The 22,874-nt window shown below is 44.4% G+C and overlaps 1 protein-coding gene across 10 annotated transcripts in view; it reads left to right on the top strand.

Moving 5' to 3' along the window:
- fbxo41 (F-box protein 41) overlaps positions 1–22,874 on the top strand; it is a 548,611-nt gene that overhangs the window by 199,467 nt on the left and 326,270 nt on the right. For all 10 annotated transcript variants that reach the window (XM_072578282.1, XM_072578275.1, XM_072578265.1 and 7 more), the window contains exon 8: positions 20,797–20,892. In XM_072578282.1, coding sequence (XP_072434383.1) covers positions 20,797–20,892 — 96 coding nt within the window. The remainder of the gene's footprint in view (positions 1–20,796; positions 20,893–22,874) is intronic.

Below are 22,874 nucleotides of genomic sequence, written 5' to 3'. Positions count from 1 at the left end.
GGTCAGTATTGAGTGGGGTCCCGCAGGGCTCTGTTCTTGGGCCTCTGCTCTTTGTAGTTTTTATAAATGACTTGGATGACTTGGTAGAGGGGTGGGTTAGTAAATTTGCCAATGACACAAAGGTTGGAGGTGTCGTCAATAGTATAGAGGGCTACTGCAGGCTGCAGCATGACATAGACAGGATACAGAGCTGGGCTGAGAAATGGCAGATGGAGTTCAACCTGGATAAATGCAAAGTGATGCATTTTGGAAGGTCAAACTTGAATGCTGAATGTAGGGTTAAAGACAGGATTCTTGGCAGAGTGGAGGGACAGAGGGATCTGGGTGTGCAAGTACATAGATCCCTCAAAGTTGCCACCCAAGTGGATAAGGTTGTTAAGAAAGCATATGGTGTTTTGGCTTTCATTAACAGGGTGAACGAGTTTAAGAGCTGCGAGGTTTTGCTGCAGCTCTACAAGTCCCTGGTGAGACCACACTTGGAATATTGTGTCCAGTTCTGGTCGCCCTACTATAGGAAAGATACAGAGGCTTTGGAGAGGGTGCAAAGAAGGTTTACCAGCATGCTGTCTGGACTGGAGGGGTGGCCTTATGAAGAAAGGTTGAAGTAAGGTTGGTCCGAAGGAGGAAGAGAGGAGATCTGATCGAGGTCTACAAAATAATGAGAGGAATAGATAGAGTCAATAGCCAGAGACCTTTCCCCAGGGCAGGATTGACTGGCACAAGGAGTCATAATTTGAAGATATTAGGAGGGAGGTATAAAGGAGACATCAGAGGTAGGTTCTTTACGCAGAGAGTTGTGAATGTATGGAATGCGTTGCCAGTTGTGGTGGTGGGAGCAGAGTCCATTTAAGCGACTGCTGGTCATGCACATGGATAGCAGTGAGTTGAGGGGTGCGTACCTTACTATATTTTACATTAGGATTAAACCTCGGCACAACATCGTGGGCCTAAGGGCCTGTTCTGTGCTGTACTTTTCTATGTTCTAACGGCTGAGGATCCTGGGATTGTATTCATTCGAGTTTAAAAGGTTGAGGGGAGAATCTAATAGAAACTTACAAGATAATGTATGGCTTAGAAAGGGTGGACGCTGGGAATTTGTTTCCATCAGGCTGAGTTACTCGGACCTGCGGGCACAACCTTAGAATTAGAGGGGGATCAATTTAAAATGGAAATGAGGAGACATTTCTTCAGCCAGAAAGTGGTGGGCCTGTGGAATTCAAAGCCATGGAAGGCAGTGGATGCCGGGACGTTCAATGTCCTCAAGGCAGATATTGATAAATTCTTGATCTTGCAAGGAATTAAGGGATACGGGGAGAGTGCAGGTAAGTGACGTTGAAATGCCCATCAGTCATGTGAGTGGAGTGGACCGGATGGGCTGAATGGCCTCACTTCCATTCCTATGTGTTATGGTCTTATGGTGGTGTATATATAGAGGATGAAAGCCTTAGACTACAAATAATATAGATGACTTGTCAGATGGACTAAAAGTGGAATATGGAATTGAATGTTAAAAAGTGTGATATGATGCATTTTGGAAGGATTGATCAGGGAAAGGAATAAATGATGAATGTTAGGATCCTAGGAAGGAAAGAGGGTCTGCAGTGAATGGGCTGAGGTTTGTTTTATTCTAAATTCAGAACTTAGAAAAGGCCATATGTGTTTTGGAGGGTTCTTTTTCCTATTGCAAAAGCTTTTATTTTGAAAAGCCGAATTTGTTTTTTAAATAAGGAGTTGTGTTTTCGTTTTGGGGCATTCGACATGTGGTCGGCCTGGAGATTTTATTTTACTTCAAGGAATTTATTGAAGAGGATTTTTTCTCAATTCAGCTAATCAACTAAGTGGTTGATTTTATTTAAGTTTTGTATGTTTGGTACATACATATATATTTAATTTTTTCCACTTTAACATTATTTTCTGGAGGTCTCTGAAAGATGGTCTGTTTTATTTATAGGGTGTTCTGGATGTAGGTTTGCTCACTGACCTGGAAGGTTCTTTTTCAGACATGTTGTCACCATACTAGGTAACATCATCATTGAGCGACCAGATAAAGCACTGGTGGCATGGCCCGCTTTCTATTTATGTGTTTAGGCTTCCTTGGGTTGGTGATGTCATTTCCTGTTCTTTTTCTCGAGGGTGGTAAATGGGATCCAAGTATTTGCTGATAGAGTTCCAGTTGGAATGCCATGCTTCGAGGAACTCTCATGCGTAGCTGTCAGCAACAAACTCTAACAAGCAGGCAAAACACATTCAGAAAACCTCATCACTGTCCCCTACAACAAAGATGTCTTGGAAATGACTGCCAGGCTACTCAGACCTCTTGGCATCATGGTAGCCCACAAACCCACCAACACACTAAAACAGCAGCTAATGAACTTGAAAGACATATACAAACAACAAGCAAAACTAATGTCATTTACAAAATACCGTGCGAGAACTGTAACAAACACTACTCAGAACAAACAGGCAGAAAACTAGCCACCAGGATACATGAACATCAACTAACCACAAAAAGACATGACCCTCTCTCACTAATGTCCTTACATACAGATGATGAAGTACACCACTGTGACTGGGACAACATATCCATCCTAAGACATCCGAACAGAGACATGCACGAGAATTCTTAGAAGCATGGCATTCCAACTGGAACCCAATTTACAGACACATTGACTTGGATCCCATTTATCACCCCCTTGAAAAAAAGAACAGGAAATTACATCACTATAGGAAATGGCATCACCAACCCAAGGAACCCTAAACACAAAAATAGAAAGCGGGCCACACCACTAGTGCTTCTTCTGGAGGATCATTGAAGATGCTACCTAGTATGGTGACAACACGTCTGACAATGAACCTTCCAGTTCAGCGAGCATACCTACATCCAGAACCTCAACCTGAGCTACAAATCTTCTCAAAACTCGCTAATATAAGGTGTTATTGAAAGTTCTGTATTTAGACTTAATTTTATTAAGGTACATTAATGTTATATGAGATATAAAGTGACATGGATAGTAGATTTAGAAATATCATTACACTGCAGGATCAGTCACCGAGATGGGTGACTGTTGGAAAAGGTAAGTAGGTAGCTTAAAAGTCTCCGGTGGCTATTTCTCTATCAAATAGACATTCAGTCCAGAGCAGCGAGGAGAGAAGGAGGAGTGAAGCGAGGGCTGCCAGGAAGGTAAGGGCTTAATTTATATTTGGGCAGTGGCTAAACCCGAGATACTACATGTGTAGTATCTCCCTCCCACCCCGCGCTTCTAACCGGAAGAAAAAGACTCTGTAAGATAAGGCTTTTATTTTTTCTTTATCTTTCTTTTTCATGTATTTAAGTGCATTGTTTGGTTTTAGTTAGTTCATATAAAGCTAAGTTTACAATGGCAGGGGACCTCAGCCCCGTGGCATGTGACTCTTGCTTGATGTGGGAGTTCAGGGACGTGTCTGTCATTCCTGATTCTTACACTTGCAAGAAATGTGTCCAGCTGCAGATGTTGTTTGACCGCATGACGTTTCCACAGCTGTGGTTGGACTCACTGTGGAGCATCCGCAATGCTGAGGAGGGAGTGGTTAGCACGTTTAGTGAGCTGGTCACACCACAGGTTAGATTTGCTGAGGGAGACAGTGAATGGGTGACCAAAAGGCAGAGAAAGAGTAGGAAGGCAGTACAGGTGTCCCCTGCGGTCATCTCCCTCCAAAACAGGTATACTGTTTTGGATACCGTTGGGGGAGATGGTTCACTAGGGGAGGGCAGCAGTTGCCAGGATTATGGCACCGTGACGGGCACTGCTGTTCAGAAGGGCGGGAAAAAGACTCGTAGGGGATTCTACTGTAAAGGGAGCAGATAGGCAGTTCTGTAGCCAAAAACAGGACTCCCGGATGGTATGTTGCCTCCCAGGTGCTCGGGTCAGGGATCTCACTGATCGGCTGCAGAGCATCCTAAAAGGGGAGGGTGAACAGCCAGTTGTCTTGGTGCATATAGACACCAACGATATAAGTAGAAAATTAGATGAGGTCCTGAAAGAAGAATTCAGGGAGCTAGGAGAGAGGTTAAAGAGGAGGACCTCAAAGGTAATGATCTTGAGATTACTACCAGTGCCATGTGCTAGCCAGCGTAGAAATGAAAATGTAGGCAGGATGAACACATGGCTTGAGGCATGGTGTAGGAGGGAAGTGTTCAGATTTGTTGGACATTGGAACCGGGGAAGGTGGGACTATTACAAAATGGATGGCCTACGTCTGAACCAGACCGGAACCAATGTCCTTGGGGGAATTTTTGCTACCGCTGTTGGGGAGGTTTAAAACTAATGTGGCAGGGGACTGGGAACCAGAAGGGAAAACAAGTAGGCAGAAAAGTGGAGACTGGAGACTGTAAGAATTATGAAGATAGCATTAATAAAGAGAAGAGTAGACAGAGAGCAGGTGAGCGCAAAAAAACTGGTGGCCTGAAATGCATCTACTTTAATACAAGGCGTATAGTGGGTAAGGCAGATGGACTTAGGGCTTGGATTGGTGCCTGGGGGTATGCCGTTATTACAATCAGAGACTTGGTTGAAGGAAGGGGATGATGATTGGCAACTAAAAGTTCCAGGATTTGGATGCTTCAGAGAGGATAGGGAGGGAAGTAAAAGGTGGGGGGGGGTGGAGTTGCATTGCTGGTCAGGGACGATATCACAGCTGTGCTAAAGGAGCACACTAAGGAGGTCTTGAGTAGTGAGGCATTATGGGTGGAGCTGAGAAATAAGAAGGGTGCAGTTGGGGCTGTATTACAGGCCTCCCAACAGTGAGCATGAGGCAGAAGAACATATAGGGAAACAGATTATGGAAAGATGTAGAGGCAATAGGGTAGTGGTGATGGGAGATTTTAATTTTCCCAACATTTACTGACTGGGATACACTTAGTGTCAGAGGTCTGGATGGGGTTGAATTTGTAAGAAGCGTCCAGGAGAGATTTTTGGAGCAGTATGTCAATAGTCCGACGAGGGAAGGGGCCATATTGGACCTGGTACTGGGGAACGAGCCAGGACAGGTGGTAGAAGTTGCAGTGGGGGATTTCTATGGGAGCACTGACTACAATTCTGTAAGTTTTAGAATACTCGTAGATAAAGAAGAGAGTGGTCCTAAGGGAAGAATACTAAACTGGGCCAAGGCCAATTATATCAAAATTAAGCAGGAGCTGGGAAATGTGGATTGGACACATCTATTTGAAGAGAAGTCCATATTTGATATGTGGGAGGCTTTCAAAGATAGGTGAAAGATAGTACAGGATAGGCATGTCCCGTTGAAGACAAAGGATAGGAAAGGCAAGATTCATGAACCATGGATGACAGGAGAAATTGTACGACTAGCCAAGAGGAAAAGGGAAGCGTATATAAGGTCTAGGCAGTTAGGAACAGAACAGGCCTTGAAGGAATATCAGAAGAGTAGGACAAGTCTTAAATGAGGAATCAAGCGGGTTAAAAGGGGTCATGAAATAGCTTTAGCGATCAGAATTAAGGAGAATCCCGAGACCTTTTATTCTTATATAAAAGGCAATCAGGAAACTAGAGAAAGGATTGGTCCATTAAAGTATAATTAGACCATAAGACAGAAGAGTGGAAGTAAGGCCATTCGGCCCATCGAGTCCACTCCGCTATTCAATCATGGCTGATGTAATTGGCCTTGGCCCAGTTTAGTACTCTTCCCTTAGGACGATAGGCAACATGGTTTTATGCGGGCGAGATCGTGCCTTACCAATTTAATAGAGTTCTTCAAGGAAGTGACCAAGTTGATAGATGAAGCAAGGGCTATTGATGCCATATACCTGGATTTTAGTAAGGCGTTTGATAAGGTTCCCTATGGTAGACTAATGGAGAAAGTGAAGTCACATGGTGTGCAGGGTGTTCTAGCAGGTGGATAAAGAACTGGTTGAGCAACAGGAGACAGAGAGTAGTAGTTGAAGGGATTTTCTCGAAATGGAGAAAGGTGACCAGTGGTGTTAGACCATAAGACATAGGAGCGGAAGTAAGGCCATTCGGCCCATCGAGTCCACTCCGCTATTCAATCATGGCTGATGGGCATTTCAACTTCACTTACCCGCATTCTCCCCGTAGCCCTTAATTCCTTGTGACATCAAGAATTTATCAATCTCGGCCTTGAAGACATTTAGCGTCCTGGCTTCCACTGCACTCTGCGGCAATGAATTCCACAGGCCCACCACTCTCTGGCTGAAGAAATGTCTCCGCATTTCTGTTCTGAATTGACCCCCTCTAATTCTAAGGCTGTGTCCACGGGTTCAAGTCTCCTCGCCTAACGGAAACAATTTCCTAGCGCCCCCCCCCCCCTCCAAGCCATGTATTATCTTGGAAGTTTCTATTAGATCTCCCCTTAATCTTCTAAACTCCAGTGAATACAATCCCAGGATCCTCAGCCGTTCCTCATATGTTAGATCTACCATTCCAGGGATCATTTGTGTGAATCTCTGCTGGACACGTTCCAGTGCCAGTATGTCCTTCCTGAGGTGTGGGGACCAAAACTGGACACAGTACTCCAGATGGGGCCTAACCAGAGCTTTATAAAGTCTCAGTAGCACAACGGTGCTTTTATATTCCAACCCTCTTGGGATAAATGACAACATGGCATTCGCTTTCTTAATCACGGACTCAACCTGCATGTTTACCTTTAGAGAATCCACGACTAGCACTCCCAGATCCCTTTGTAGTTTGGCTTTACAAATTTTCTCACCGTTTAGAAAGTAGTTCATGCTTGTATTCTTTTTTCCAAAGTGCAAGACCTCGCATTTGCTCACATAGAATTCCATCAGCCATTTCTTGGACCACTCTCCCAAACTGTCTAGATCCTTCTGCAGCCTCCCCACTTCCTCAGTACTACCTGCCTGTCCACCTAACTTTGTATCATCGGAGGACTTCACTAGAATGCCCCCAGTCCCTTCATCCAGATCATTAATATATAATGTGAACAGCTGCAGCCCCAACACTGAACCCTGCAGGACACCGCTTATCATTCCGATAAAGAACCTTTTATCTCAACTCTCTGCCTTCTGTCAGACAGCCAATCCTCAATCCATACCAGTAGCTCATGTCGAACACCATGGGCCCTCACCTTGCTCAGCAGCCTCCCGTATGGCACCTTATCAAAGGCTTTTTGGAAGTCTAGGTATACCACATCCACTGGGTTTCCCCGGTTTAACCTACTCGTCACCTCTTCAAAGAACTCCAACAGGTTTCTCAGTCACGACCTCCCCTTACTAAATCCATGTTGACTTGTTCCACAGGGGTCAGTGTTGGGGCCACTATTGTTTATAATATACATAAATGATGTGGAAGAGAGCACTCTTGGTATGATCAGCAAGTTTGCAGATGACACGAAGATTGGTGGAGTAGCAGAAAGCATAAGGGACTGTCAGAGAATACAGGAGGATATAGATAGACTCGAGAGTTGGGCGGAAACGTGGCCGATAGTTTTCAATCCAGACAAAACTGAGGTGATGCATTTAGGCAAGACCAATTCTAGAGCGAATTATACAATGAATGGAAGAGCCTTAGGAAAAGTTGATGAGCAGAGAGATCTGGGAGTGCAGGTCCATTGTACCCTGAAGGTTGCTGCACAGGTGGATAGAGTGGTCAAGAAGGCATATAGTATGCTTGCCTTTATCAAACAGGTATTGAGTATAAGAGCTGGCAGGTCATGTTAAAATTGTACAAGACATTGGTGCGGTCGCATTTAGAATACTGTGTACAGTTCTGGGCGCCACATTACCAAAAGGATGTGGACGCTTTGGAGAGGGTGCAAAGAAGGTTTACGAGGGTGTTGCCTGGTGTGGAAGGTGCTAGCTATGAAGAGAGGTTGAGTAGATTAGGTTTATTTTCATTAGAAAAAAGGAGATCGAGGGGGGACCTGATTGAGGTTTACAAAATCATGAAGGGTATAGACAGGGTGGATAGAGACAAGCTTTTTCCCAGGGTGAAGGATTCAATAACAAGAGGTCGTGCTTTCAAGGTGAGAGGTGAAAAGTTTAAGGGGGATACACGCGGCAAATACTTCCCATAGAGGGTAGTACGAGCTTGGAATGCGTTGCCAGCAGAGGTGGTAGAGGCAGGCACGGTAGATTAATTTAAGATGTGTCTGGACAGATACATGAGAAGGTGGGGAGCAGAGGGATACAGATGGTTAGGAATTGGGCAACAGGTTTAGACAGTACATTTGGATCGGCTCAGGCTTGGAGGGCCGAAGGGCCTGTTCCTGGGCTGTAAATTTTCTTTGTTCTTTGTTCTAACTGTAATGGGGATAGTTTGTCCGAGGAAAATGGAAGTGGCAATCAGTTATTGGACACTTACAATGATTCTTACATTAGGCAGCGTTTGACAAGATTTATTAGAATTATTGTTATAGGGGACTCTCCTGTCAGGGGTATAGACAGGAGATTCTGTAGCAGTGAGCATACATTTAGGATGATTTGTTGCTTTCCTGATGCTAGGATTGAGGACATCTCTAAACATTTTAAGCATATTGTTAAAGGTGAAATTGAGAAGCCAGAAATTATTGTACACATTGATAGGAATGACATTTTTAGAGAAAAGATTAAAACAGTACAGAGTGAATTTAAGAGGTTAGATAGATTTTAAAAAAAACCTGAAAAGTAGTACTTTCTGATTTACTCCCAATGCCAAACTCAACTGAGGGAAGGAACAAAAGGCTGAAGGAAATAAATCAATAGCTGAAGAGCTGGTAAATTCAGGGATTCAGGTTTTTGGGCAATTGGAATTGCCTGTTCAAAAAGGATTGGTTAAACTGGAAAGGGACCAATACCTTAGCAGGGAGATTTGTTCATCCAGGAGAAAGATATAAATAGAAAGCAGGAGACAACAGCTTCGCTTCTCTTGGAGGTCACCACTGATGATGTTACCTAGCCAGGTAGTGAAACGTCTGGATATCAAACCTACAGCTCAGCAAACCTACACCCTAAAGATTTGTTCATTCCATTAAGAGAGACTTTATACTGATACAGAAGGGGAATGGTGGATTTCAAGACTAGGGACACATTTTTCAGGTGAGAGGAGGGAGATTTTAAAAAGACCTTTTTATATAGATGGTGGTTTGCATGGAATGAACTTCTTGAGGAAGTAGTAAATGTGGGTACAATTACAACATTTAAAAGACATTTGGCTAAATATATGAATAGGAAAGGTTTGGAGTGATATGGGCCAGGAGCAAGCAGATGGGACTAGTTTAGTTTAGGATTATGTTCAGCATGGACCAAAGGGTCTGTTTACGTGCTGTATGACTCTAGCTAACCTCCTTGTAACTCAAACTTTCCAGTCCAGCTTGCATCCTAGTAAACCTTTTCTGCACTCAGAATTTAATAATATCCTTTCTGTAGTAGGGCGACCAGAATCGCACACAGCACTCCGAACGTGGCCTTACCAATATCTTGTACAGTTCCAACGTCTCATGTCATATACTCAATGCTCTGATTGATGAATGCAAGCATACCAAAAGCCTTCACCATCCTGTGACTCGACTTTCAAGGAACCATGACCCTAAATCCCTTGATATCTTTGTTCGAGAACACTTCCCAGAGCTCTGCCTGCCTGGTTTGACCCACCCAAAATGCAACACCTTGCATTTAACTAAATTAAACTTCACCGCCATTCCTCACTCCACTGGTTCAGTTTATTAAGATCTTGCAATATTTCCAAAAAACTTTCTTCAATGTTCACTATACCACCAATCTTAATATCATCCGCACACCGCACATAATATCATCCGCACATAACCATACCACCTAAATTCTCATCCAATTCATTTATATAAATGATGCATAACAGTGGACCCATCACTGATCCCAATGGCACACTGCTGCTCATTGGTTTCCAGTTTGAAAAACAACCCTCTACTGCCACCATCCATCTTCTGCCTTCAAGCCAATTTTATATCCAGTTGGCCAGCTCTTCCTGGATCCCATGATTTGGAGGTGCCGGTGTTGGACTGGGGTGTACAAGGTTAAAAATCACACAACACCAGGTTATAGTCTAACAGGTTTATTTGGAAGCACTAGCTTTTGGAACACTGATCCTTCATCAGGTGGTTGTGGAGTATAAGATCATAAGACACAGATTTTTAACCTTCCTGGATCCTGTGAGATTGAACCTTACTCAACAACTTACCATGCGGAACCTTGTTAAAGGCATTGCTCAAGTCCATGTAGACAACATGGACTTATTTGCTTTCTTGGTCACCCCTTCAAAAAACTCAATCAAATTCGTGAGACATGATTTCCCATGTAGGAAGCCATGCTGACTATCCCAAACAAGTCATTGCCTCTCCAAATGCTTGTTGATGCTGTCTTTCAGAAATCTTTCTCACATCTTACCCACCAGAGAAATGAGGCTGACAAGTCTAGTTCGCAGGTATTTCCCTGAGCCATTCGTAAATAGAGTCATAGAGATGTAAAGCACGGAAACAGACCCTTTGGTCCAACCTGTCCATGCCGACCAGATATCCCAACCCAATCTAGTCCCACCTGCCAGCACCCGGCCCATATCCCTCCAAACACTTACTATTCATATACCCATCCAAATGCCTCTTAAATGTTGCAATTGTACCAGCCTCCACCACATCCTCTGGCAGCTCATTCCATATACGTACCACCCTCTGCATGAAAATATTGCCTCTTGGGTCTTTTTTATATCTTTCACCTCTCACCCTAAACCTATGCCCTCTAGTTCTGGACTTCCTGATCCCAGGGAAAAGACTTTGCCTATTTACCCTATTCATGCCCCTCATAATTTTGTAAACCACTATAAGGTCAACCCTCAGCCTCCGATGAACCAGGAAAAACAGCCCCAGCCTGTTCATCCTCTCCCTAATGCTCAAATCCTCCAACCCTGGCAACCTCCTTGTAAATCTTTTCTGAGCCCTTTCAAGTTTCGCATCTTTCCAATAGGAAGGAGACCAGAATTGCACACAATATTCCAACAGTGGCCTGTACAGCCGCAACATAATCTCCCAACTCCTGTACTCAATACTCTGACCAATAAAGGAAAGCATACTAAACGCCTTCTTCACTATCCTATCGACCTGTGACTCCACTTTCAAGGAGCTATGAACCAGCACCCGAAGGTCTCTTTGTTCAGCAACACTCCCTAAGACCTTACCATTAAGTGCATAAGTCCTGCTAAGATTAGCTTTCCAAAAATGCAGCACCTCACATTTATCTGAATTAAAGTCCATCGACCACTTCTCAGCCCATTGGCCCATCTGGTCAAGATCTTGTTGTAATCTGAGGTAACCTTCTTTGCTGTCCACTACACCTCCAATTTTGGTGTCATCTGCAAACTTACTAATTATACCTCTTAGGCTCACATCCAAATTATTTATATAAATGATGAAAAGTAGAGGACCTAGCACCGATCTGAAATAAACCCTCCACCACACCCTCTGTCTTCTACCTTTGAGCCAGTTCTGTATCCAAATGGCTAGTTCTCCCTGTATTCCATGAGATCTAATCTTGCTGACCAGTCTACCAGGGGGAACCTTGTCGAATACCTTACTGAAGTCCATATAGATCACACCTACTGCTCTGCCCTCATCAATCCTCTTTGTTACTTCTTTTAAAAACTCAATCAAGTTTGTGAGACATGATTTCCCATGCACAAAGCCATGTTGACTATCCCTAATCAGTCCTTGCCTTTCCAAATGTATGTACATCCTGTCCCTCAGGATTCCCTCCAACAACTCGCCCACCATTGACATCAAGCTCACTGGTCTATAGTTCCCTGGCTTGTCATTACCGCCTTTATTAAACCGTGTCACCATGTTAGCCAACCTCCAGTCTTCCGGCACCTCACCTGTGACTGTCAATGATACAAATATCTCAGCAAGAGGCCCAGCAATCACTTCTCTAGCTTCCTACAGAGTTCTCGGGTTCACCTGATCAGGTCCTGGGAATTTATCTACCTTCATGTGTTTCAAGACATCCAGCACTTCCTCCTCTGTAATATGGACATTTTTCTATTTCCCTGAAGGCTATCTCTTCCATGTCCTTTTCCACAGTAAATATTGATGCAAAATACTCATTTTGTATCTCCCCCATTTTCTGTGGCTCCAATCGACCTTAAATTCTGGGTAATCCAAGATGGAGGATGGGAAAAATTTCTCTCTGCAACAGCTGCTCCTTTTTTGAGGTATTTTAGGTGTTGGAGGTGATTTCCTCGAATTGCAGGAGCAACAATTACTGTTTTATATGCTGTTGCATTGTTTTGGAACTTTGGAAAAAAAAGTCAAAACAACAGCAGTTTAAGAGGGAGAAGAGCAGACAAAGGAAGCACATGGTGTGGACAGTGCAGGAGAGAGAGAGAGAAAGAGAACCTGCACAATTCTTGCCTTTGATGTTTGAATTCATGTATCGCTGGATATTAGAGTGCATCTAGGAAAATGATCTTGGAGGAACTGTTGGGTGAAGTTCACAGCACAGATTCAGATAAGTTAATGGTTGTTTTAAGTGTGGCTGACAGAGAATCTGCAGCAGTGAGTAGAGTAGGTTCTTCCTTGATTATATATTTTGGAGATATGTCTCTTGATTAAACTTAAAACATAAGCAATAACTATTAATCTAACTTGGGGCAGTGTTTGTTGAGGAATAAGACGGTGTTATTTTCTGGGTCTGTAGATTGTGAAGATGCAAAAATGGCCTTTAATACGGTGATATGTACTTCTTGTCAGATAGAGTCACAGAGATATACAGCATGGAAACAGACTCTTCGGTCCAACCCATCCATGCCGACCAGATATCCCAACCCAATCTAGTCCCACCTGCCAGCACCCGGCCCATACCCCTCCAAACCCTTTCTATTCATATACCCATCCTCTTAACTGTTGCAACTGTACCAGTCTCCACCACATTCTCTGGCAGCTCATTCCATACACGTACCACCCTCTGCGTTAAAAAGTTGCCCCTTAGGTCTCTTTTATATCTTTTTCCTCTCACCCTAAACCTATGCCCTCTAGTTCTGGACTCCCCTGCCACAGGGAAAAGACTTTGTCTATTTATCCTATCCATGCCCCTCATAATTTTGTAATCCTATATAAGGTCACCCCTCAGCCTCCGACGCTCCAGGGAAAACAGCCCCAGCCTGTTCAGCCTCTCCCTGTAGCTCAGATCTTCCAACCCTGGCACCATCCTTGTAAATCTTTCCTGAACCCTTTCAAGTTTCACAAAATCTTTCCGATAATGGCCTAACCAATGTCCTGTACAGCCACAACATGACCTCCCAACTCCTGTACTCAATACTCTGACCAATAAAGGAAAGCATACCAAATGCCTTCTTCACTATCCTATCTACCTGCGACTCCACTCTCAAGGAGCTATGAACTTGCACTCCAAGGTCTCTTTGTTCAGCAACACTGCCTTGGACTTTACCATTAAGTGTGTAAGTTCTGCTAAGATTTGCTTTCCCAAAATGCAGCACCTCGCATTTATCTGAATTAAACTCCATCTGCCACTTCTCAGCCCATTGGCCCACCTGGTCAAGATCTTGTTGTAATCTGAGGTAACCCTCTTCGCTATCCCACTACACCTCCAATTTTGGAGTCATCTGCAAACTTACTAACTGCACCTCTTATGCTCGCATCCAAATCATTTATGTAAATGACAAAAAGTAGAGGGCCCAGCACCGATCCTTGTGGCACTCCACTGGTCACAGGCCTCCAGTCTGAAAACACCACCTTCTGTCTTCTACCTTTGAGCCAGTTCTGTATCCAAATGGCTAGTTCTCCCTGTATTCCATGAGATCTAACCTTGCTAACCAGTCTCCCATGTGGAACCTTGTCGACCGCCTTGCTGAAGTCCATATAGATCACATCTACTGCTCTGCTCTCATCAATCTTCTTTGTTACTTCATCAAAAAACTCAATCAAGTTTCTGAGACATGATTTCCCATGCACAAAGCCATGTTGACTATCCCGAATCAGTCCTTGCCTTTCCAAATACATGTACACCCTGTCCCTCGGGATTCCCTCCAACAACTTGTCCACCACCGAGGTCAGGCTCACCGGTCTATAGTTCCCTGGCTTGTCCTTACCACCCTTCTTAAACAGTGGCACCACATTAGCCAACCTCCAGTCTTCTGGCACTTTACCTGTGACTATCGCTGATACAAATATCTCAGCAAGAGGTCCAGCAATCACTTCTCTAGCTTCCCACAGAGTTCTCGGGTTCACCTGATCAGGTCCTGGGGATTTATCCACCTTTAACCTTTTCAAGACATCCAGCACTTCCTCCTCTGTAATCTGGACATTTTGCAAGATCTCACCATCTATTTCCCTACAGTCTATCTCTTCCATATCCTTTTCCACAGTAAATACTGATGCAAAATATTCATTTAGTACCTCCCCCATTGTCTGTGGCTCCACACAAAGGCAGACTTTCTGATCTTTGAGGGGCCCTATTCTCTCCTTAATATATTTGTAAAACCCCTTCAGATTCTCCTTAATTCTATTTGCCAAAGCTATCTCATGTCCCCGTTTTGCCCTCCTGATTTCCCTCTTAAGTTTCCTCCTACTTCCTTTATACTCTTCTAAGGATTCACTCAATCTCTCCTGTCTATACCTGACATATGCTTCCTTCTTTTTCTTAACCAAACCCTCAATTTCTTTAGTCATCCAGCATTCTCTATACCTACCGGCCTTCCCTTTCATCCTGACAGAAATATACTTTCTCTGGAGTCTTGCTATCTCATTTCTGAAGGCTTCCCATTTTCCAGCCGTCCCTTTACCTGCAAACATCTGCCTCCAATCAGTTTTTGAAAGTTCTTGCCTAATACCGTCAAAATTGGCCTTTCTCCAATTTAGAACTTCAATTTTTAGATCTGGTCTATCCTTTTCCATCACTATTTTAAAACGAATAGAATTATGGTTCTGGCCCCAAAGTGCTCCCCCACTGACACCTCAGTCACCTGCCCTGCCTTATTTTCCAAGAATAGGTCAAGTTTTGCACCTTCTCTAGTAGGTACATCCACATACTGAATCAGAAAATTGTCTTGTACGCACTTAAGAAATTCCTCTCCATCTAAACCTTTAACACTATGGCAGTCCCAGTCGATGTTTGGAAAGTTAAAATCCCCTACCATAACTACCCTATTATTCTTACAGGTAGCTGAGATCTCATTACAAGTTTGTTTCTCAATTTCCCTCTGACTATTGGGGGGTCTATAATACAATCCCAATAAGGTGATCATCCCTTTCTTATTTCTCAGTTCCACCCAAATAACTTCCCTGGATGTATTTCTGGGAATATCCTCCCTCAACACAGCTGTAATGCCCTGAGTTCATCTGCCTTCCCTGTTAGGCCCCTTGCATTGAAATAAATGCAGTTTAATTTATCAGTCCTACCTTGTCCATGCCTGCCCTGACTGTTTGACTCACTTCTGTTCTCAGTTGGACCTGTCTCAGATCGATCTCTTTCCTCACTATCTCCCTGGGTCCCCCCACCTTACTAGTTTAAATCCTCCTGAGCAGCTCTAGCAAATCTCCCTGCCAGTATATTAGTCCCCTTCCAATTTAGGTGCAATCCGTCCTTCCTGTACAGGTCACTTCTACCCCAAAAGAGATTCCAAGGATCCAAAAATGTGAATCCTTCTCCCATACACCAGCTCCTCAGCCATGCATTCATCTGCTCTATCCTCCTATTCCTGCCCTCACTAGCTCGTAGCACTGGGAGTAATCCAGATATTGCTACCCTTGAGGACCTCCTTTTTAAATTTCTACCTAACTCTCTGAAATCTCCCTTCAGAGTCTCAACCTTCTCCCTTCCAATGTCGTTGGTTCCATTGTGGACAATGTCCTCCTGCTGGCCCAGGGATGTGGTGGAGGCTGGTACAATTGCAACATTTCAGAGACATCTGGATGGATATATAAATAGGAAGGGTTTGGAAGGATATGGGCCGGGTGCTGGTATGTGGGACTAGATTGAGTTGGGATATCTGGTCAGCATGGACAGGTTGGACCGAAGGGTCTGTTTCCATGCTGCACATCTCCATGACTCTATGACTAATAAATTAAACTGCATTTATTTCAATACAAGGGGCCTAACAGGGAAGGCAGATTAACTCAGGGCATGGTTAGGAACATGGGACTGCGATATCATAGCAATTACAGAAAAATGGCTCAGGGATGGGCAGAACAGGCAGCTTAATGTTCCAGGATACAAATGCTACAGGAAGGATAGAAAGGGAGGCAAGAGAGGAAGGGAGGGTGGCATTTTTGATAAGGGATAGCATTACTGCTGTGCTGAGGGAGGATATTCCCAGAAATACATCCAGGGAAGTTATTTGGGTGGAACTAAGACCTCCTAATAGTCAGAGGGAAATTGAGAAACACACTTGTAAGGAGAAAGTGAGGACTGCAGATGCTGGAGATCATAGCTGAAAATGTGTTGCTGTAAAAGCACAGCAGGTCAGGCAGCATCCAAGGAGCAGGAGAATCGATGTTTCGGGCATGAGCCCTTCTTCAGGAATGAGGAAAGTGTGTCCAGCAGGCTAAGATAAAAGGTAGGGAGGAGGGACTTGGGGGAGGGGCGTTGGAAATGCGATCGGTGGAAGGAGGTTAAGGTAAGGGTGATAGGCTGGACTGGGGGTGGGGGCGGAGAGGTCGGGAAGAAGATTGCTGGTTAGGAAGGTGGTACTGAGTTCGAGGGATTTGAACTCATCTCTGCATACCTCGACACAATCTGTCCCCCTGAGTCCAAGAACTCCCCACCTACGTTCGGGACACCACCCATGCCTTCCACCTTCTCCATGATTTTCGCTTCCCCGGTCCCCAACGCCTTATCTTCACCATGGACATCCAGTCCCTGTACACATCCATCCCCCATCACGAAGGCCTCAAAGACCTCCGCTTCTTCCTTTCCCGCCGTACCAACCAGTACCCTTCCACTGACACCCTCCTTCGACTGACTGAACTGGTCCTCACTCTGAACAACATCTCTTTCCAATCCTCCCATTTCCTCCAAACCAAAGGAGTAGCCATGGGCACCCACATGGGCCCCAGCTATGCCAGCCTCTTCGTAGGATATGTGGAACAGTCCATCTTCCACAGCTACACTGGCACCACCCCTCACCTTTTCCTCCGCTACATCGATGACTGTATCGGCGCTGCCTCGTGCTCCCACGAGGAGGTTGAACAGTTCATCCACTTTACCAACACCTCCCACCCCTCAAATTCACCTGGACCGTCTCAGACTCCTCCCTCCCCTTCCTAGACCTCTCCATTTCTATCTCAGGCGACCGAATCAACACAGACATTTACTATAAACTGACCGACTCCCACAGCTACCTAGACTACACCTCCTCCCACCCTGCCCCCTGTAAAAACGCCATCCCATATTCCCAATTCCTTCGTCTCCGCCGCATCTGCTCCCAGGAGGACCAGTTCCAATACCGAACAACCCAGATGGCCTCCTTCTTCAAAGACCGCAATTTCCCCCCAGACTTGATCGACTATGCCCTCCACCGCATCTCCTCCACTTACCACTCCTCCGCCCTTGAGCCCCGCCCCTCCAATCGCCACCAGGACAGAACCCCACTGGTCCTCACCTACCACCCCACCAACCTCCATATACAGCGTATCATCTGCCGTCATTTCCGCCACCTCCAAACGGACCCCACCACCAGGGATATATTTCCCTCCCCTCCCCTATCAGCATTCCAAAAATAGATAAAGTCTTTTCTTTTGGATGGGTATATGAATAGGAAGAGTTTGGAGGGATATGGGCCGGGTGCTGGCAGGTGGGACTAGATTGGGTTGGGATATCTGGTCGGCATGGACGGGTTGGACCGAAGGGTCTGTTTCCATGATGTACATCTCTATGACTCTATGTTTCAATGCATTTTAAGACTTTCAGGACATCCTCTTCTACATTCTTCAAGACATCACTATTTATTTCCCAAGTCCCTTAGCCTCCCATGCCTTTCTCAACTGATCTGAAATATTAATTTAGGATGTCACCCATCTCTTGTGGTTCCACTTTGTTGAACTTTGACAGCACCAAGCTCTCCCTAGTTACTCTTTTGCCCTTTATGTACTTGTAGAAAGTCTTTGAATTCTCCTTTACCTTATCTTCCAAAGCCATCTCATGTCCTTTTTTAGCCCACCTGATTTCTGTGTACTCTGACACCCTCTATACTCCTCAAGGAGTTCATTCGATCCCAGCTGTCTATACATGTCGTGCCTCCTTTTTCTTGACTAGGGCCTCAACAACTCCCGTCATCCAGATTTCCCTACTCCTACCAGCGTTACCATTCTGACGCTGGCCCTGAACCTTCATTAACTCACTTTTGAAAGCCTCCCACTTACCAGACACCCCTTTGCCTGCAAACAGCCTTCCCCAATCCACTTTTGAATGTTCTTGTCTAAGACCATCAAAATTAGCCTTGCCCCAATTTAGAAATTTAACTTGTGGACCAAATCTATCCTTTCCCATAACTATTTTAAAACTAATGAAATTGTGGTCACTGGTCCTATCGTGCTCCCCCACTCACACTTCCATCACTTGTCATGCCTTGTTTGTCAGCAGGAGGTCAAGTTTTGCCCCTTCTCTGGTCGGGTCATCGACATTCTGCATGAGAAATTCTTCCTGAACACACTTGACAAACTTCTCTCCATCCAAGGCCTTAACATTGACAGTCCCAGTCGATATTTGGAAGGTTAAAATTCTTACTATTACAACCCTGTTATTCTTGCAGCTATCTGCGACCTCCTTACATATTTGCTCCTTTATGTCCAGCTGAGTGTTGGGGGCACTACAGTACAATGCAGTCAAAGTGATCTGTCCCTTTTTTATTTCTCAATTCTACCCATATTGATTCATTGAACAAACCCTCAAGAATATTCTGTCTCAGTAGTTGTGATGTTCTCCCTAATCAAAACTCGCCCTCCTCTCTTGCCTCCCCTTCTATCATTCCTATAGCATTTATACCACAGAACATTAAGCTGCAGTCCTGTCCCTCCCTCAGCCACATTTAGCTGTAATATCCTAGTGCCATATACCCACCCATACCCATTCGTTTGCCTTACCTGTCAGGCCTCCTGCATTGAAATAAATGCAGTTTAACTCAGACTTCCTTTGCTTCCTGCTGTGCTGTTGCCTGACCTGTCTAGCCCTAAGTTTACCAATGCTGCCTTTATTATTTAACTTGCTCCCATTAACCTCTGTACTGTCCTCAACCTTCTGTTTTGTTTCCCTACTGCTTTGTACCCCACTGCTCTTCCAGATTAGTCTAAACACCCCAAGTGGCTCTAGCAAATCTCCTTGTCAGGAAATTGATGCCCATCCAGTTCAGGTGCAACCTATCCCTCTTGTCCAGGTCATCTCTGCCCCAGAAGAGATCCTAATGATCCAAGAATCTGAATCCCTGCCCCGTGCACCAGCTCTCAGGTCATGCATTCATCTGCCAATTCCTACTCTCACTAATATGTGGCACAGGAAGTAGTTCAGGAATGACAACCCATGAGGGCCCTGCATTTTAACCTTCTGCCTAACCCCTTATAAACACTTTTCAGGACCTCACTCTTTCTACCTATGTCATTGGTACCAATGTGTAAAACGACCTCTGGCTGTTCACCCTGCCCTTAATAATTTGACTAGGCAAAAGTGAGGACTGCAGATGCTGGAAATCAGAGTCTAGATTAGAGTGGTGCTGGAAGAGCACAGCAGGTCAGGCAGCATCCGAGGAGCAGGAAAATTGATGTTTCGGGCAAAAGCCCTTCATCCTGAAACATCGATTTTCCTGCTCCTCAGATGCTGCCTGACCTGCTGTGTTTTTCCAGCACCACTCTAATTTAGACCCTTAATATTATGAAGCAACTACTCAGGATATCCTTGACCCTGGCACCAGTGAAACAACACATCATCCTGGAGTAACGATCATGACCACAGAAATGCCTGTCTGTGCCCCTGATTGGCAAGTCCCCTACTACTAAGGTTCACTTGGACTTGACTGACCCAGAAGTACAGCAGAGCCAGTCTTAGTGCCACAGGCCTGGCTGCTACTGTTATACTCCCTGAGAGGTTACCCCACAACAGTTTCCAAAGTGGTGTACGTGTTAGAGAGGGGAATAATCATAGACTCCAGCACTACTTGCCTTGATGGTCACCCATCTACCTGACTGAACCTGTGGTGTGACTACATCACTGTAACTTCCGAAAATTTCTGCACTTGATCAGGTCCTGGGTATTTATCCACTTTTATGCACGTTAAGACTTCCAACACCACGTCTTCTGTAATTTGGACACTTTTCAAGATATTTATTTTCCAAAGTTCTTCAGCGTCCAAATTCTTCTCCACAGTAGCTACTGACATTAAATACTCATTCAGTATCTCACCCATCTGCGGTTCCACACATAGATAGCCTTGTTGATCTTTAAGGGGCCTATTCTCTCTGTCTTTAATCTGTTGCCCTGATGTATTTGTAAAATTTCTTTGGATTCTCTTTAACCCTATTTGCCAAAGCTATCTCATTTCTCCTTTTTGCCTTTCTTTAATGTCACTGGGTCAAAAGCGTGGAACTCACTCACCAACAGCATTTATTAAACCAAATGGACAGCAGGCTCATCTCGAGGGTAATTGGAGATGAATTCTAGCCCAGTTACCAGCACTTACATTCCATGAATTAATATAGAAAAAGAGAAAACGCGCTAGGGTTAGCTGAACTGCTGTTGGAGATTACTGTCGCCAATTTTACATTGAAATAAGCTGGAACAAACAAATCAATGAAAATGATAAATTTATCTTTTATTTTCAGGAGTTCAACAGATCCAGTTGGCCATGAAGTGATCTGGGCTTTGGGAGCTGGGTGTAGAGACATCATCTCTCTGCAAGTGGCACCATTACATCCATGGTAAGAGCAGTAATTTTCATTCATTGACTATTCATTGATCCAAATTAATGAATCCAGGCATGGTGAATTCCATTCTCATGAAGAATGAGCACATATCAGGATACAAAATAGGCTCAAACATAGACTATTTGGCCCCTTCTACCTGTTACCTCCATTCAAAAAGAAAATCATTGGCCTGATCTGTTTACTTCATAAAATTCATAGAATCCCTACAGCATGGAAACAGGCCATATTGGCTCAACAAGTCTACCCTCCAAAGAGTAACCCCTCCGCCAGACCCATTTCCCTACCGTATTACTCTACATTTCCAACTAGGAGAAAGTGAGAACTGCAGATGCTGGAGATCAGAGTGAAAAAGTGTGGCACTGGACAAGCACAACCAGTCAGGCAGCATCTAAGGAGCAGGAGAGTTCACATTTTGAGCATGCTTCTCCTGATGAAGAGCCTATGCTCGAAGCGTCAACTCTCCTACTCCTTAGATGCTGCCTGACCGGCTGTACTTTTCTAGCGCCACACTTTGAGTGCTCTACATTTCCCCTGACTAATGCATCTAACCTACACATTCCTGAACACTACGGGCAATTTAGCATGGCCAATTCACCTAACCTGCACATCTTTGTACTGTGGGAGGAAACCAGAGCATCTGAGGAAACTCACACAGGCATGGGGAGAATGTGCAAACTCCAGGGTGAGAGGGGAAAGATATAAAAGGGACCTAAGAGGCAACGTTTTCACGCAGAGGGAGGTGCGTGTCTGGAATGAGCTGCCGGAGAAAGTGGTGGAGGCTGGTACAATTACAACATTTAAATGGCATCTGGATGGGTTAATGAATAAGAAGGATTTAGAGGAAAATGGGCCAAGTGCTGGCAAATAGGACTAGATTAGGTTGGGATTTCTGGTCAGCATGGGTGAGTTGGACCAAAGGGTCTGTACATCTCTATGACTCTATGGTCAGTGTATTGGGTATATGTGTTATTGATGTACTCCGTGAGTGAGACAGGAATTCTCTTGCTTTTCTCTGTTTGGCTTGACCTATTATTGTTGTGTTGTCCCAGTCAAATTTGTGGTCCTTGTTGTCTATGTGTATAGTTACTAAGGATAGCTGGTCGTGGCGTTTAGTGGCTAGTTGATGTTCATGAATGCGGATAACTAGTTGTCTACCTGTTGTTTTACATAGTGTTCCATGCAGTGTCTGCATGGAATCTTGTACACTATGTTTGTCCTGCATATGATGAGTAGTCAGTCTTTTGTTCTGGTGAGTTGTTGTCTGAGCGTGGCTGTTGGTTTGTGTGCTGTCATACATCCAAGTGGTCAGAGGAGTCTGCTTGTCAGTTCCAAGACGATTTTGAAAAAGGTAGAGTAGTTACTGTGTTGGTTCAAGGTATGTCCCCCTCGCATTATTTGTCTGCCAGGCATCTGCAGATAAAGTTGTAGGGATATCCATTCTTGGCAAAGACTTTGTAGAGCCAACCAGAAGCAGCAGGAACAAAACCAAAGAAGTTTCAACTGACACAATATAGCAGTGCTTCACGGGAGGCTCCACAGCACTGAGAATGACACCTAGAAAGGGGACGAAATGTCTGCAAATCAACATCCCAGCTCGGCAAACATACCCACAACAACTGCAACCAGCAGCCGAGCTACAAATCTTGACACAAACCTTAAGCAGTGTTCTTATGTATATTTAAGGCTGAGATAGATAGATTCTTGATCAGTAGATCTTGAGTTATGAAGAAAAGCCTGAAAGGTGCATTTAAGGAATGTCGATAAAGATTGGCTGAATGACCCAGTCCTATTTCTTATGATTTTTGTTACCTTAAATGATACCCATTGGCTCTCCCTTATTAACTTTACTAGTTATGTTCTCGAAAAATTCCTTCTCAAATCAATGCTGACTCTGTCTATCCTGTTACTGTTTTCCAAGTGCTCTGCAATGAAACCTTTTTATAATGGACTCTAGGATTTTTCTTAATGACGTCAGG

This window comes from Chiloscyllium punctatum, chromosome 1, assembly GCF_047496795.1.
Source record: "Chiloscyllium punctatum isolate Juve2018m chromosome 1, sChiPun1.3, whole genome shotgun sequence".
In the NCBI taxonomy this organism is placed as follows: domain Eukaryota; kingdom Metazoa; phylum Chordata; class Chondrichthyes; order Orectolobiformes; family Hemiscylliidae; genus Chiloscyllium; species Chiloscyllium punctatum.
Note: the sequence above shows the minus strand (reverse complement) of the source record. Positions and strands in the feature narration are given on the sequence as shown.